Here is a 15478-nt window from a genome sequence, read left to right as displayed (position 1 = left end):
TTGAATCATCTCACGTCTGACTGCCTTCCTCTGCACAAAGTCTACCTCAATTTCATGGCCACAATACCTACCATCAACAGGACTGAGATGTGGGAAGAAACTGTTGTAGCTGAGAGAAGCCCATGGAGACACACACACACACACACACACACACACACACACACACACACACACACACACACACACAGCACCAGAAGTCAGCCTGGGTCCCTGGACCTATGAGGCATCAACTCTATCCACTGCCCTACTACTCAGACCTTCGCTTCCAAACCTAACTGCCTGACCAATTAATCTATCAACCGGTTCGAACCAGCAACTAGCAGTCCTCTCAGGGGTGGGTGTTGGGACCCGCTACTTTTCACGTTATATGTCAATGACTCAGATAACAGAATTGATGGATTTGTGGCCAAGTTTGCCGATGATACAAAGATTGATGGAGGGGCAGGTAGTGTTGAGGAAGTTGGGAGACTTAGACAGATTAGGAGAATGGGCAGATGGAATACAGTGTAGGGAAGTGCACTTTGGTAGAAGGAATAAAAGCGTAGATTATTTTCTAAATGGGGAAAAATTTCAAAACTAAGAAATGCCAAGGGACTTGGGAGAGCTCGTGCAAGATTTCCTAAAGGTTAGACCATAAGACCATAAGAAAAAGGAGCAGAATTAGGCCATTTGGCCCATTGAGTCTGCTCCACCATTTAATCATGGCTGATCCTTTTTTATCCCTCCTCAGCCCCACTCCCCGGCCTTCTCCCCATAACCTTTGATGCTGCATCTAATCAAGAACCTATCAAGCTTTGCCTTAAATACACCCAATGACCTGGCTTCCATATGAACTCCACAAATTTACCACCCTCCAGCTAAAGAAATTATTCCGCATCTGTTTTAAATGGACGCCCCTTTATCCTGAGGCTGTGCCCTCTTGTCCTATACTCCCCCACCATGGGGAACATCCTTTCCACGTCTACTCTATCGAGGCCTTTCAACATTCGAAAGGTTTCAATGAGATCCCCCCTCATCCTTCTGAATTCCGATGGGTACAGACCCAGAGCTATCAAATGTTCCTCGTATGATAAACCTTTCACTACTGGAATCATCCTTCTGAACCTCCTCTGGACCCTCTCCAATGCCAGCACACCTTTTATAAGATGAGGAGCCCAAAACTGTTCACAATACTCAAGGTGAGGCCTCACCAGTGCCTTATAAAGCCTCAGCTTCACATTCCTGCTCTTGTATTCTAGACCTCTTGAAATGAATGCAAACATTGCATTTGCCTTCCTCACCAGTGACTCTACCTGCAAGTTAACCTGTAGGGTGTTCTGCATAAGGCTCCCAAGTCCCCTTGCACCTCAGATTTTTGGATTTTCTTCCCATTTAGAAAATAGTCAGCACATTTATTTCTACTACTAAAGTGCACGACCATGCATTTTCCAACATTGTATTTCAGTTGCCACTCTCTTGCCCATTCTCCTAATCTGTCCAAATCCTTCTGCAGCCTACCTGTTTCCTCAATACTACCTGCCCCTCCACCAAACTTCATATCACCTGCAAACTTGGCAACAAAGCCATCTACTCCATCATCTAAATCATTGATATACAGCATAAAAAGAAGCGGTCCCAACACCAACCCTGCGGAGCACCAGTTGGTTGAGTCGGTGGTAAAGAAAGTAAATACAATGTTAGCATTCACTTTGAGAGGACTAAAATACAAGAGCAAGGATGTAATGCTGAGGCTTTATAAAGCACTGGTCAAAACGTACTTAAGAGTATTGTGAGCAGTTTTTAATCCCCTTATTTAAGAAAAGATGCGTTGATATTGGAGGGGGTTCAGAGGATGTTCATGTGAATGATTCCAGAAATGAAAGGATTAACGTAAGAAGAGCATTTGATAACTCTGGGCCTGTGCTCGCTGGAGTTTAGAAGAATGGTGGGGAGGAAATATCATTGAATGGTGAAAGGACTTGATAGAGTAGATGTGGAGAGGATGTTTACTAAAATGGGGGGGGGGGGGTCTAGGACCAGAGGGCACAGCTTCAGAATAGAAGGATATCCCTTTAGAATGGAGATGAGGAGGAATTTCTTTACGCAGAGGATGATGAATCTGTGGAATTCATTGCCACGGTGACTGTGGAGGCTAGTCACTGGGGATATTTAAAGCGGAGGTTGATAGGTCCTTGATTAGCCAGGGTGTCAAAGTTACAGGAAGACGGCAGGAGAATGGGGTGGAAAAGAAAAGTAACCCAGCCGTGATGTAATAGTGGGGCAATCTTAATGGGCCGAATTGCCTAATTCTGCTCCTGTGTCTTATGATATTAGTCCTTGTGTAAGATCAACATCAACATCAAGATGAAGGAGAAGATGGTGGCGCGACGGCAGCGCACACGGGGAAGATGGCGGCGCGACGGCAGCGCACACGGGGAAGATGGTGGCCTGACGGCAGCGCACACGGGGAAGATGGTGGCGCGACGGCAGCGCACACGGGGAAGATGGTGGCCTGATGGCAGCGCACACGGGGAAGATGGTGGCGCGATGGCAGCGCACACGGGGAAGATGGTGGCCTAACGGCAGCGCACACAGGGAAGATGGTGGCGCGATGGCAGCGCACACGGAGAAGATGGTGGCCTGACGGCAGCGCACGCGGATAAGATGGTGGCGCGACGGCAGCGCACACGGGGAAGATGGTGGCCTGACGGCAGCGCACATGGAGAAGATGGTGGCCTGACGGCAGCGCGCGCAGATAAGATGGTGGCGTGACGGCAGCGCACACGGGGAAGATGGTGGCGTGACGGCAGCGCACACGGGGAAGATGGTGGCCTGACGGCAGCGCACACGGGGAAGATGGTGGCGCGACGGCAGCGCACACGGGGAAGATGGTGGCGCGACGGCAGCGCACACGGGGAAGATGGTGGCGCGACGGCAGCGCACACGGGGAAGATGGTGGCCTGACGGCAGCGCACACGGGGAAGATGGTGGCCTGACGGCAGCGCGCGCAGATAAGACGGTGGCGTGACAGCAGCGCACACGGGGAAGATGGTGGCCTGACGGCAGCGCGCGCAGATAAGATGGTGGCGTGACGGCAGCGCACACGGGGAAGATGGTGGCCTGACGGCAGCGCACACGGGGAAGATGGTGGCGCGACGGCAGCGCACACGGGGAAGATGGTGGCCTGACGGCAGCTCACACGGAGAAGATGGTGGCGCGACGGCAGTGCGCGCGGCCTCTCCGGTGAATGATATGTGTTATCTGTCAAGTAGGGGACCGTGCACAATTCTGATTTGATGAAGACAGATGTGACAGTATGGAGGAACATCTGGAAAACTTCTGAAATGTCCACTTCACTGCCGCTGCTATTGTGTGGTAACCAGAATCTCCAGAGCAGAAGGCCCCGAATCCTCGGCTTTGCTTGTTTCAGCAGCCGAGGCGAGGTCGAAAGCACTCGGCAGAGGATGGCACTCGGGAGGCTGTATCGGAGGGGCTGGTCAGAGGCTCGAAGTTTTCGGATGGACGGACTCAGTGTCGGCTGTGGTCGGCTGCTTCCAAGGCATCGGCAAGTTGACAGTGCCTGGAGGTTTATGGCAGGGAGTTTCTCCCTTTTGCCGCCTGCTATTGGGGACTCGGGAACTTTGAGACTTTTTTTTACTGTGCCCATGGTTTGTGGTCTTTGGTTTGTCCTGTTTTCTGTGATATCACTCTGGAGAAACATTGTATCATTTCTTAATGCGTGTATGCATTTCTAAATGACAATAAGAGAGGACTGAGTGTTCTCATAATCTAAACTGATTTGTACTTTGCCTCGTCTACCGGTTACAAGGCAACAGCTCTACCCACTGTGCCCCCTATTCTGTCAGAATAATACTTTATCCTTCTTCTGCCAAGCCTCTGCAAGGAGTCAGCTGCAAGAATACTCCTGGTATTGGGCCAACAATCAGTCCCAAGGTAACGTCTCGATGGAAAGACATCTGCAGCCTGAGTCATATCACGATGTGAAGCATTATTTAAAAAAATACTAACGTTGGGATATTCTACAATTACAAACACACTGCTATGAGACTCTGGCAAAGACCTAAGCCCTGGCAACCCAACACGCCCTTCAGTCTGCACCCAGTGGCTCCTACACAAAGGAGGGCCTGAGTCACTCACTAGGCCCCACCTAGCAACAGGCCACTTGGAAGGAATGTGGTGCCTCTACTTTCCTCTGAGTATTGTTTGGGCAGGCGAGAAGAAACTTCAGAGAGGGATCATGGGTGGGGGAAGTGTAATTCAGCTGAACTGGTCCAAGAAAATAAAATTTAAATAGATAAAGTGAACACTGAAAATATTCAGCAGGGCAGGCAGCAGCTGTGGAGAGAGAATTGTGATGGATTATAACAGTCACATGTGCTGAGATACAGTGAACAGCTGGTGTTGCATACTGTTCACACAGATCAATTGATTAGATTCATTTATATGTTTATCACAGGTACAGTACTGTGCAGAAGTCTTAGGCACATATATATAGCTGGACCTTTGCACGGTATTTGTCAGCGTGGAGTGCAGAGTGAGTTTGTAGATCTGGCAGGAGTAAAGGATGTTGGGAATGACGAGGGTGGAGCACCGTGGGAGGGGTGTGGGACAGGTGGCAGAGAAGGAATGCCAGGGTTGGAGGTGGCGCAGGTGCAGGCACCAGGCAAGTTCATTTGATTCCAAACAATTGGTTTATTGATCGTTACAGAATGTCTCTCTGGTGCTTCCCGCTCCCTCCCCTCTCCCATCCCCTTTTCCCAACTACGATTCCCCCTCTCCCAGCCCCCTTCCCACTCTCAGTCCACAACGGAGATCCATTTCAGAATCAGGTTTATCATCACTCACGTATGTCATGAAATTAGATTTTTTGTTGCAGCAGTACAGTGCAATGCATAAAATGCGTTGTTTGCATTAACAATCAACACAACCTAAGGATGCAGGCTGCCCCAAGCGCATTCCAGTGCTGGTGTAGCATGCCCACAACAGTCAGCGGAACAACACTGGGCAAAACAGGCCCCTTTATCTCTCGCACCCATCCACCCAAGAAAGCTCACCAGTCATGAACAGTTTCAGTTCCAGCATTTTCCATTTCGTGCTGTGACTCAGTTTCTTTTAGCTTACGAGTATCTCCAGCCTGTCAGACAGATTAGACCATCAACAACTCTTTACAAAGGCCAAGTAGATTAACGTGCTAGAAAACAGTTCCGTTTCAGCTTGTGCTATCACCAGCATTCCATCGGAAGAGGAAGATACATTGATTTTCGGTGGGGGAGATGATGGACGAACAGTGAAGGTCAGGGATATCACCTTCTGCCCCAATGAAAATGCACTTCTATCTTTCCCAGGCAACACCCACACAATGCTGGAGGAACTCAGCAGGTTAGGCAGCATCTATGGAAAAGAGTAAACAGTCAACGTTTTGGGCCGAGACTCTTCATCAGGACTGGAAAGGAAGAGAGAAGGCGATAGATTAGGAAGGTGATGGGAGGGGGGAGGTCAAAGAACAAGGTGGTAGGTGATAGGTGAAACTGGGAGAGGGGGAGGGGATGAAGTAAAGAGCTGGGAAGTTGATTGGTTGGTGAAAGAGATAAAGGGCTGGAGAAAGGGGAATCTGATAGGGGAGGACAGAGGCCATGGAGGAAAGGGAAGTGGGAGGAGCACCAGAGGGAGGTGATAGGCAGATAAGGAGATAAGGTGAGAGGGAAACAAGAAAGAGGAACGGTGAAGGAGAGGGTGTTGGGGGGGCAATTACTGAAAGATCGAGAAATCAATGTTTGTGCCATCGGGATGAAGGAAAACAAGATGTTGCTCCTCCTCCCAGCTTTGGCAAAGTGTTGAAAAACCCAACAAGTGGACCATTTCTCCTTCTGCAAACGCTGCCTGACCTGCTGAGGGTTTCTCACATGTCCCAAATGTAGTCACAATATAAATGTGCAACAAGCCCAGCTCTACAGGGAAGTGGTAGAGGTAGAGAGGTCAGCCTCTGACAGCCTTTGTGGAAGGTTATTAAAGGAAAGTTTAAATCATGTTTGGGATATTGTGTTTATTTCTCATTAGAGAAAGGACACGGAAGCTTTGGAGAGGGTGCAGAGGATGCTGCCTGGATCAGAGAACTTATTTTACGAGGAAAGGTTGTATGAGTTAGGACTTTTCTCTTTGGAGCAAGGCAACAAAGATGTATAAAATTATATGACTGGTGGCATGGAGATGCGTCTCTACCAAAGGTGCTCCTTCCCTCCACTAGCCTGCAGGTCACCCTTGGGCAAGGGGTGCCCCCCAACCCTTCTGATCAGGGTCACGTGAAGCCATGGGAGCAGGTGGTGGATGGTCGTATGAGCAGCTGGTGCAGATCACAAGTCCTGGTTATGTGACCACTGACGTCTGGTAGACAATCTCTGAAGAGTATGGAAAATGGCCGGGATCACCCGTCTTGTAAAGACACTGCCCAGAGAAAAGCAATGGCAAACCATTTCTGTAGAAAGCTGTGCCAAGAACAGTCATGGTTATGGAAAGACCACGATCGCCCACGTCATACGACATGGCATGTAATGAACGAACGAAAGAATTGAATGATTTGAAAATACACTTGGACTAAGATGTTAACTGTCCTGTGCTATCACCAGTGGGATCATCAGTTGATCTGCCAGTTGCCTTCAGGAGTTTCGGCCCGCTTATGATCAACACTCCCTCGAGGTGGTGGGCCAGCTGTGCTAAAGCACCACCTTCCACTGGTGAGTTTAAAAACTTGGCATCTGCCTCTATCAGAGTTGTTGGACGCTTCCATCCAACAGATAGTCTGCTCTTCAGGTGTCTATGCAACTACTGAAGGGTTTGCAAACTGTAACAGGCACAGATAGAGTGGACAGCCAGCGCCTTTATCCCAGGGCGGAACTGGCTAATACTACAAGACATGTTATTAAAGTGAGTGGAGGAACGTTGGGGGGAATGTCAGAGATAAAGCTTTATTTTACACAGAGAACGGTGAGTGCCTTTAATGCACGACCATGTATGGTTGTTGAGGCAGATACAACAGGGACATTTAAGAGACTCTAGATCAGCACACGGATGAAAGAAAAATGGAGGGTTATGGGCTGTGCAGGAGGGAAGTGTTAGATTGATTGTGGAGTGGGTCAAAGGATGGCACAACAGCATGGGCCGAAGGGCATACGCTGTGTGTTTAACCATAAGATCATTTATTACCTTTTCCCTATTACTTATGACAAAATTTGTTTCCAGGTAGGTTCCAAGAAGTACTCTCTGATGCACTCCATTCTGCAATCCATCTAACCATTCCACATTTTCTGGTATTTGTCCAATCAAAACAGCCCTGATCTCCAGAATCTATCCAATCAAATGTCCCTTTCTCCGAAATCCATCCGATCAATTGACCCTGAGTTCCAGAATCCATCCAATCAAAGAGCCCTATCCCTGAAATCCATTCCATCAACTGGCCCTGGCCTCTGGAATACATCCAATTTAAAAGCCCTGACATCCAGAATTCATCCAATCAAAGGGCCTTGACTTTCAAAATCCAACCAATCAAATGGTCCTTGCCTCCAGAATCCATCCAATTAAATGGTGCTCATGCCTAAATCCATCTAATCCACGGGTTCCCAACCTTTTTCTCGTGCCATGGACCCCTATCATTCACCAAAGGGTCCATAGACCCTAAGCTGGAAATGACTTATCTAATCAAAGAGCCCTGGCCTCTGGAATTCATTCAATCATAGGACTCTGTCCTTTGGGGACCATCCAATCAAAGCATCCTCACCCCTAAATCTATCCAATGAATTGGCCCTGATCTCTGGAATCCATCCAATCATAGTGCCCATGCTCCAAAAGCCTATCCAATGGGGACGGGTAACCCTGGGAAGCCCAGGTGGACGCCAGTGCTTTGACCCACCTCTTGGAGGCAGCAGGGGAACCAGCAGCTGGCACACTTGAAGGGCCGGACGAGGTGGATGACCTCTCTGTCGTTGTTGTCCATTAGCTTCATGTGGAAATATCGCAGGGAGCCACAGCAGTTGCGTGTGCAGCAATTGCTCTTCTCCTTGGCACTGTAGATCTTCTGGCCCAGGCTGTTCTTGACCACGTACTTGTTCTTGGTCTCAAAGCTCACGAGAGCTGGAGGAAGGCAACAGTTAATGGCACCCTGCTCAGACTGTCCCTCCACTTATTCACCACATCCCCACCACTCACATCCTGTCTCAGCTCCTTCAGCTCAGCAGTAAACCTCTGGCCCCCCTTCTCTGCCCTCATTGAATGACCCCTGACTTCCGGCCTCTGCCCCATCATTAAATGACCCTGACCCCAGGGGTCTCTTCCCTTCATTAAATGATCCCAGACCCTGGGACCTCCGTCATCATTGAATGACCCCTGACTCCGGCCTCTGCCCCATCATTAAATGACCCTGACCCCAGGGGTCTCTTCCCTTCATTAAATGATCCCAGACCCTGGGACCTCCGTCATCATTGAATGACCCCTGACCCCAGGGCTCTGCATTTCTCACTAAATGACCCTTGGTCCATAGGGCAATTCCCATCATCGAATGACCCTTGACCCCAGGGATATTTAGTATTATTAAATGACCCTTGAGCCCAGAATCTCACATCACTGGAACTCTGACCCCAGTGATCTCACCCATTCTCAAAGACTCAACCCAATACTCCAGCACAATTATTGTCCCTAGCAACAGACGGGTCACTAGGATAGGGTTGGCAATGGGGTGGCATAGTGGATATGACGAGAACCCTCCCTTCCTGTGCCGCTGGTAGCTATTTGAACCTTAGCCATTTGGTGTGGGCGGTGCTGGAAGACACCATATTAAAAGGACAGTAAGTATCTGAGCCAGATATGTTTCTATAGCAACCGGCAACTCTACACCCTTCAGGGCAATGTGTTGGTGACCTCCCGGCCTCCCTACATCGCCGATCCGCTCATGATGTGTCAGCGGGTTCTGACAGAGGGCCAAACGCGGGCAAGAGCCAGCAATTTTTATGGTCCTACCTTCCACCAGCTCCACCTTCTGATGAATAAGGACTTGGTCAATCTGTAAAATAAGCAGAGGGCAGCTTGAGAAGAACACAGGCTATCACCTCGGGTTCAGTTTTCCTCCCCCACCCCTCTTCTCAATCTGAATTAGGTTTAATGTCTCTGGTATATGTTGTGAAATTTGTTGCTATACAGCAGCAGTACATTGTAATACATAATAATAAAAACAGTAAATTATAGTAAGAAGTATCACTCATTCTGTGCCATGCCATGTGACGTAGGCAATCATGGTCTTTTCGTGACCATGATTGTACTTGGCAAATTTTTGTACAGAAGTGGTTTGCTTTTGCCTTCTCCTGGGCAGTGTCTTTACAAGGCGGGTGACCCCGGCCGTTATCAATACTCTTCAGAGATTGTCTGTCTGGTGTCAGTGGTCACATAACCAGGACTTGTGATCTGCACCGGCTGCTCGTACGACCATCCACCACCTGCTCCCATGGATTCACATCACCCTGATCTGGGGCAGTGGCTAAGCAAGTGCTACACCTTGCCCAAGGATGATCTGCAGGTCAGCGGAGCGAAGGAGTGCCTTGCACCTCCTTTGGTAGAGACATACCTCCATCCTCCCACACAGTAGGAAGTAAAACATTAAAACAGTTAAATTAAATTAGTGTAAAAAGAGAAAAAAAAGTAGTGAGGTTGTGTTCATGGATTCAAGGTCCATTCAGAAATCGATGGCAGAGTGGAGGAAGCTGTTCCTGAATCATTGAGAGTGTGCCTTCAGGCTCCTGTACCTCCTTCCTGATGGTAGCAATGAGGAGAGGGCATGACCTGGGTGATGCGGGTCCTCAATGATGGGCGCCCCTGTTTAGAGGCATCACTCCTTGAAGAAGTCCTGGATAGTGGGGAGGCTAGAGTCCATGACGGAGCTGACTAGTTTACAACTTCGCAGTTTATTTCGATCTTGTGAAGTAGCTCCCACCCCCTTCCACCCTCATACCACATAGTTCCCTACTCTATTACAGACTATTGTTTTGTCCCTTTACCTCCCAACACTGACCTTTCCTACGATAGTGTTTCATGTAGATGTGCTCAATGGTTGGGAAGGCTTTACGCTGCCACAGGAAAGCAGCATCCATCATCAGAGATCCTCGCCACACAGAACATGCTCTCTTCTCACTGCTGCCATCGGGTAGAAGGTACAAGAGCCTCAGAACTCACACCACCAGGTTCAAGAACAGTTACTACCCCTCAACCATCAGGCTCTTGAACAAAAGGGGATAACTACACTCACCTGCCCATCCACAGAGATGTTCCCACAACCAATAATGTCACTTTAAGGACTCTTTATCTCATTATCTCATGTTCTCGTTATTTATTGCTATTTATTTATATTTGCATTTACACAGTTTGTTGCCTCTGCACTCTGGTTGATCTTTCATTGATCCTGTTATAGTTACTATTCTAAAGATTTGCTGAGTATGCCCACAGGAAAATGAATCTCAGGGTTGTATGTGGTGACGTATATGTACTTTGATAATAAAATTTACTTTGAACATTGTTGGATCTGGAGACAATATAGTCCAGAAAGTTCTTCAAAAGAATAAAGGTGTAAATCTCCTGGTTACAGACATTTTATTGGCTGTCCATAGCAAATTAATCTACTGTCAATAAGAAAGATCAAAGAAAGAGAAAGAATTGAAGGAACGAAGAGTCTCCCCTCATTCACAGAACCTTGTCTTGTCACCAGATACAACCCTGAGATTCATTTCCCTGCATTCACAGTGAAATTAAGAAGCACAATAGAATCAATGAAAGGACAGCACAGTAGTATAGTGGCTAGCACACTTTACAGTACAGACGACCTGGGTTCAATTCCCATCACTGTCTGTAAGGAGTTTGTATGTTCTCCCCGTGACCACATGAGTTTCCTGCCATAGTCCAAAGATGTACCGATTAGTAGGTTAATTGGTCATTGTAAATTGTCCCATGATGAGGCTAGGGTTAAAGTGATGGGATTGCTGGGTGGTGTGGTTCGAGGGGCTGGAAGGGCCTACCAGGGGTGCAGTGCTAGCCAGAGCACACCGGAGTGTGTCCGGCACCTCTTTAAGAAAAAAGCCGAAATAAACAAGCTAATTAATTAGGTGCCGCCCAGGGTGATTTGAGTGTCTCAGAAACTGCTGATCTCCTGGGGTCTTTACACACAACAGACTCCGGAGTTTACAAAGAATGGTGCCAAAAACAAAAAAAAACATCCCATGAGTGGATTTTACAAGATGTTTTCATTCACAGAACAGCCACTCGCGGGATGTTTTTTTGTTTTTGGCACCATTCTTTGTAAACTCCAGAGTCTGTTGTGTGTAAAAATCCCAGGAGATCAGCAGTTTCTGAGACACTCAAATCACCCTGGGGTGCACCTAATTAATTAGCTTGTTTATTTCGGCTTTTTTCTTAAAGATGTACCGGACGTGCTCTGGTGCGCTCCAGCTAGCACTGCACTGCTGGGGCCTATTCCATACCACATCTCAATAAATAAATAAATACGGACAAACAACCAATGTGCAAAAGACAACAAGCTGTGCAAATACAAAAAGAAAGAGAGAAAAGAAATAATAGTAATAAATTAACAATAAATATAAAGAACATGGAAGTGAGGGCAGAGGTTGTGGAAACATTTCAATGATGGGGCAAGTGAAGTTGAGTGAAGTTATCCCCTTTTGTTCAAGAGCCTGATGGTTGAGGGGCAGTAACTGTCCCTGAACCTGGTGGTGTGAGTTCTGAGGCTCTTGTACCTTCTACCTGATGGCAGCAGCGAGAAAAGAGCATGCCCTGGGCGGTGAGGATATTTGATGAAGGATGCTGCTTTCCTGCGACAGCACTGTGTGTAGATTTGCTCTGTGGTTGGGAGTGCTTTACCCGTGATGGACTGGGCCATATTTTTGTGGGATTTTCCACACAACAGCATTGGTGTTTCCATACCAGGATGTGATGCAACCAGCCATTATAGTCTCCACCACATATCTTTTGAGGTTTGTCTTTATACTGAAAACTAGCTCAAGCTGGACAGATAAGAAAATTCCTTTGATAAGAACAGTCTGTGGGAGTTTGATTTATAGCTGCAAGCAAAGAAACTATAAAAAAAACCAGTTATACTACATATTACTGAAAATCCACTGAACATTTACAATCGATTTTACAAACATTTAAGCAAGCATAAAGAATGTTAAACTATAAGATAAAAGACAATATGGACGTTAATCCAACTAACTCCACAGTCGTGTTATCTCCAGCCCACGGGGGGAGGGAATGCAGAGACTGAATGAAGAGCGTAAGCATCCCCCCATTGACAACATCATGAGGAGGAGGTGCCCAAGACGTCCCCCATTATTAAGGACCCCCACCCTCCTGAGCATGTCCTGTTCTCATACCATCAGGGATGAGATACAGGAGCCTGCAGATTCACACTCAAGGTTCTAGGAACAGCTTCACCACACCTCCACCCACCAGATTTCTGAACGGTCCATGAACCTATGAACCCTACTTCACTATTCCTATTTTTCCACTATTGATCTATTTATTTATTTATTTTGTAATATTTTTTTTCTCTTCCCCCTCTGACACAATACGGCTGCTGCAAAACACCAAATCTCACAACATACAGTACTGTGCAATACTCTTAGGCACATGTAAAAAAAATTCTGTAAAGTGAAGGTGCTTTCAAAAATAATGAAATGAAAGTTTTTAAATATCAGAAAATTTTCTATTAAGAGCAACAAACAGTAAAAAAAACTAAAATCGGTATCTGGTGTTTCCACCGTTTGTCTATAAAAATGCATCAATTCTCTTGGGTACACTGTTGTGCAGTTTTATAAGAAAATCAGCTGGTGGGTTGTTCCAAGCATCTTGGAGAACTCGCCACGGTTCTTCCGCAGACTCTGGCTGTCTGGCTTGCTTTTCGCCCGTCTCCCCAGGTAATCCCAGACAGCCTCGATGACGTTGAGATCAGGGGTCTGTGGAGGCCCCACCATCTGAAACCATATAAAAAATGTTGGGTGCCTAAGACTTTGTACAGTGCTGTATGTCAGAGACAACAACCCTGATTCTGATTCTGAGTGAAGGAATGGGCTAAATATACAGGCCCCCGAACAGTAGCCAGGATGTGGGGTATACATTTCCAACGGGGGATAGCAGAGGCATGCAATAAGGGCAATGTTACGATAGTCATGGGGGATTTCAATATTCAGGTCATCATCAATGTGGGCAATCATGGTCTTTCCATGACCATGTTTGCCCTTGGCAAATTTTTGTACAGAAGTGGTTTGCCATTGCCTTCTTCTGGGCAGTGTCTGTACAAGACGGGTGACCCCAGCCATTATCAATACTCTGCAGAGATTGTCTGCCTGGCATCAGTGATTGCATAACTAGGACTTGTGAAATGTTGCTCATACGACCATCTACCACCTGCTTCCGTGGCTTCACGTGATCCTGATTGGGGGGAGGTGAGGCTAAGCAGGTGCTACACCTTGCCCAAGGGTGACCTGCAGGCTAGCGGAGGGTAGAAGCACTTTACACCTCCTTTGGTAGAGACGTATCTCCACCCCATCTCCCATATATGCAGATAGATCAGGTAAATCAGGTCGCTGTTGGATCCCAAGAGAGGGAATTTGTAGAATGCCTACAAGATGGCTTCTTAGAGCAGCTTGTGGTTGAGGTTTCCCACGCCACCCCCTCTGCTCTATCCTTTCGATTCAAGGTGCATCCTTGGATGTTAAACTCCCCCCTATGATCTTTCAGTCAAGACTCAGTGATGCCCACAACCTCATACCCGCCAATCTCTAACTGTGTTACACGATCATCTCCCTTATTTCATATACTGCATGCATTCAACACCTTCAGTCCTGTATGCATCATCCTTATCAGTTTTTTCTCCATGTTACACTTCAACTCATCCCACTGACTGCAATTTTGCCCTATCATCTGTCCTTCCTCGCAGTCTCACTACACACTGCGTCTACTTGTAAACCAACTACCCCATATTCAGTCCAATCGCTCCAGTTCTCATCCCCCTGCCAAATTAGTTTAAACCCTCCCCAACAGCCCTAGCAAATCTGCCCACAAGGATATTGATACCCATTGGGTTCGGATGTCATCCGTCCTTTGTGTGCAGGTCGTACTTTCTCCAGAGGCGATCCCAATGATCCAGAAATCTGAAACCCTGCTGCCTGCACCAGTTCCTCAGCCACACATTCATCTGTACCATCACCCTGTTCCTGCCCTGACTAGCACGTGTTACTGGGAGTAATCCAGAGATTATTACCTTGGAGTTCCTGCTCTTCAGCTTCCCTCACTCAACATATTCACTTTCCAGCACCACTTCCCCCTTTCTACCCATGTCACTGGTGCCAACCTGTGCCACGTCCTCTGCCTACTCACCCTCTCCCTTGTGAATACTCTGCAGCCTAGGCCCTGGCACCCGGGAGGCAACACAGCATCCTGGTTTCTCTTCCATGCCCATGGAACCTCCTGTCTGTCCCCTGTCTTTCCAGTCTCCTATCACAATGGCTCTGCCTTCCCTGTCGAGCCGTAGTGCCGCTGGCCTGGCAGCTGCTGATGTCATTCCCACCTCCACCCCAGCAGTATTCAAAGGGGTTTACGTGTTTCTGGGTGAATGGTCACAGCGGGATCCTGCACAGACTGCTTACTGCCCTTCCTTCCCACGGCCGCCAGGTTCTCCGGTTTCCTCCTATATTCCAGTGACGTCTGGGTTAATCGGCCCCTGTAAAGGGTGCGAGTGAGGGGTAGAATCTCGGGGGAGTTGATGGAAATACAGGGAGAATAGATTACTAGGAAAATGAGTTGGGGGGGTGGGGAATGAGATAGCTCTCCTGGCTGGAAGACACTCAATGGGCTAAATGGTCTTCTCTGCGACTGGGAATTATGAAAATTTCCATCCGAGGTTAAGCCTCCATATATGAAGTTGCTTTAAGATTCAAAGAGTCATGGAAAAGTACAGCACAGAAAAAGGCCTTTTGGCCCATCTAGTCCATGCTGAACCATTTCAACTGCCTACTCCCAACGACCTGCACCCGGACCGCAGCCCTCCATACCCCTGTCATCCATGTACCTATCCAAACTTCTCTTAAACATTGAAATCGAGTTTGCATGCACCACTTGCCCTGGCAGCTCGTTCCACACTCTCACCACCCTCTGAGTAAAGAAGCTTCCCCTTTCTCAGAGACCTGTGGAAACTTCCGCTGCCTGGTCCAGGCCGTCTTCTGGCATCTGCCATCGGACAGGAGGTGCAGAAGCCTGAAGCCCCACAACACTGGGTTCAGGACCAGCATCTTCCCTTCAGCTGCCACACCCCTCAGCACTGCAACACAATGATGACTTTGCACTACAATCGAATCCCTATTTCCTTGTCCTAGTGTTGTAAAGACTTTGTATAATTTACGTTTAACCTACGTTGTGAACATTGTGTCTCCCT

At 47.8% G+C, this 15478-nt stretch overlaps 1 protein-coding gene across 5 annotated transcripts in view; it reads right to left on the bottom strand.

The window, feature by feature from the left end:
- LOC134346947 (phospholipid scramblase 2-like) overlaps positions 1-15478 on the bottom strand; it is a 103445-nt gene that overhangs the window by 21949 nt on the left and 66018 nt on the right. For all 5 annotated transcript variants that reach the window (XM_063048836.1, XM_063048831.1, XM_063048834.1 and 2 more), the window contains 2 exons: positions 9007-9049; positions 7904-8124 (listed from right to left, as the gene is read on the bottom strand). In XM_063048836.1, the coding sequence (XP_062904906.1) occupies positions 7904-8124; positions 9007-9049 (264 nt within the window). The remainder of the gene's footprint in view (positions 1-7903; positions 8125-9006; positions 9050-15478) is intronic.

The sequence above is a fragment of the Mobula hypostoma genome, chromosome 5 (assembly GCF_963921235.1).
Source record: "Mobula hypostoma chromosome 5, sMobHyp1.1, whole genome shotgun sequence".
Classification (NCBI taxonomy): domain Eukaryota; kingdom Metazoa; phylum Chordata; class Chondrichthyes; order Myliobatiformes; family Myliobatidae; genus Mobula; species Mobula hypostoma.
Note: the sequence above shows the minus strand (reverse complement) of the source record. Positions and strands in the feature narration are given on the sequence as shown.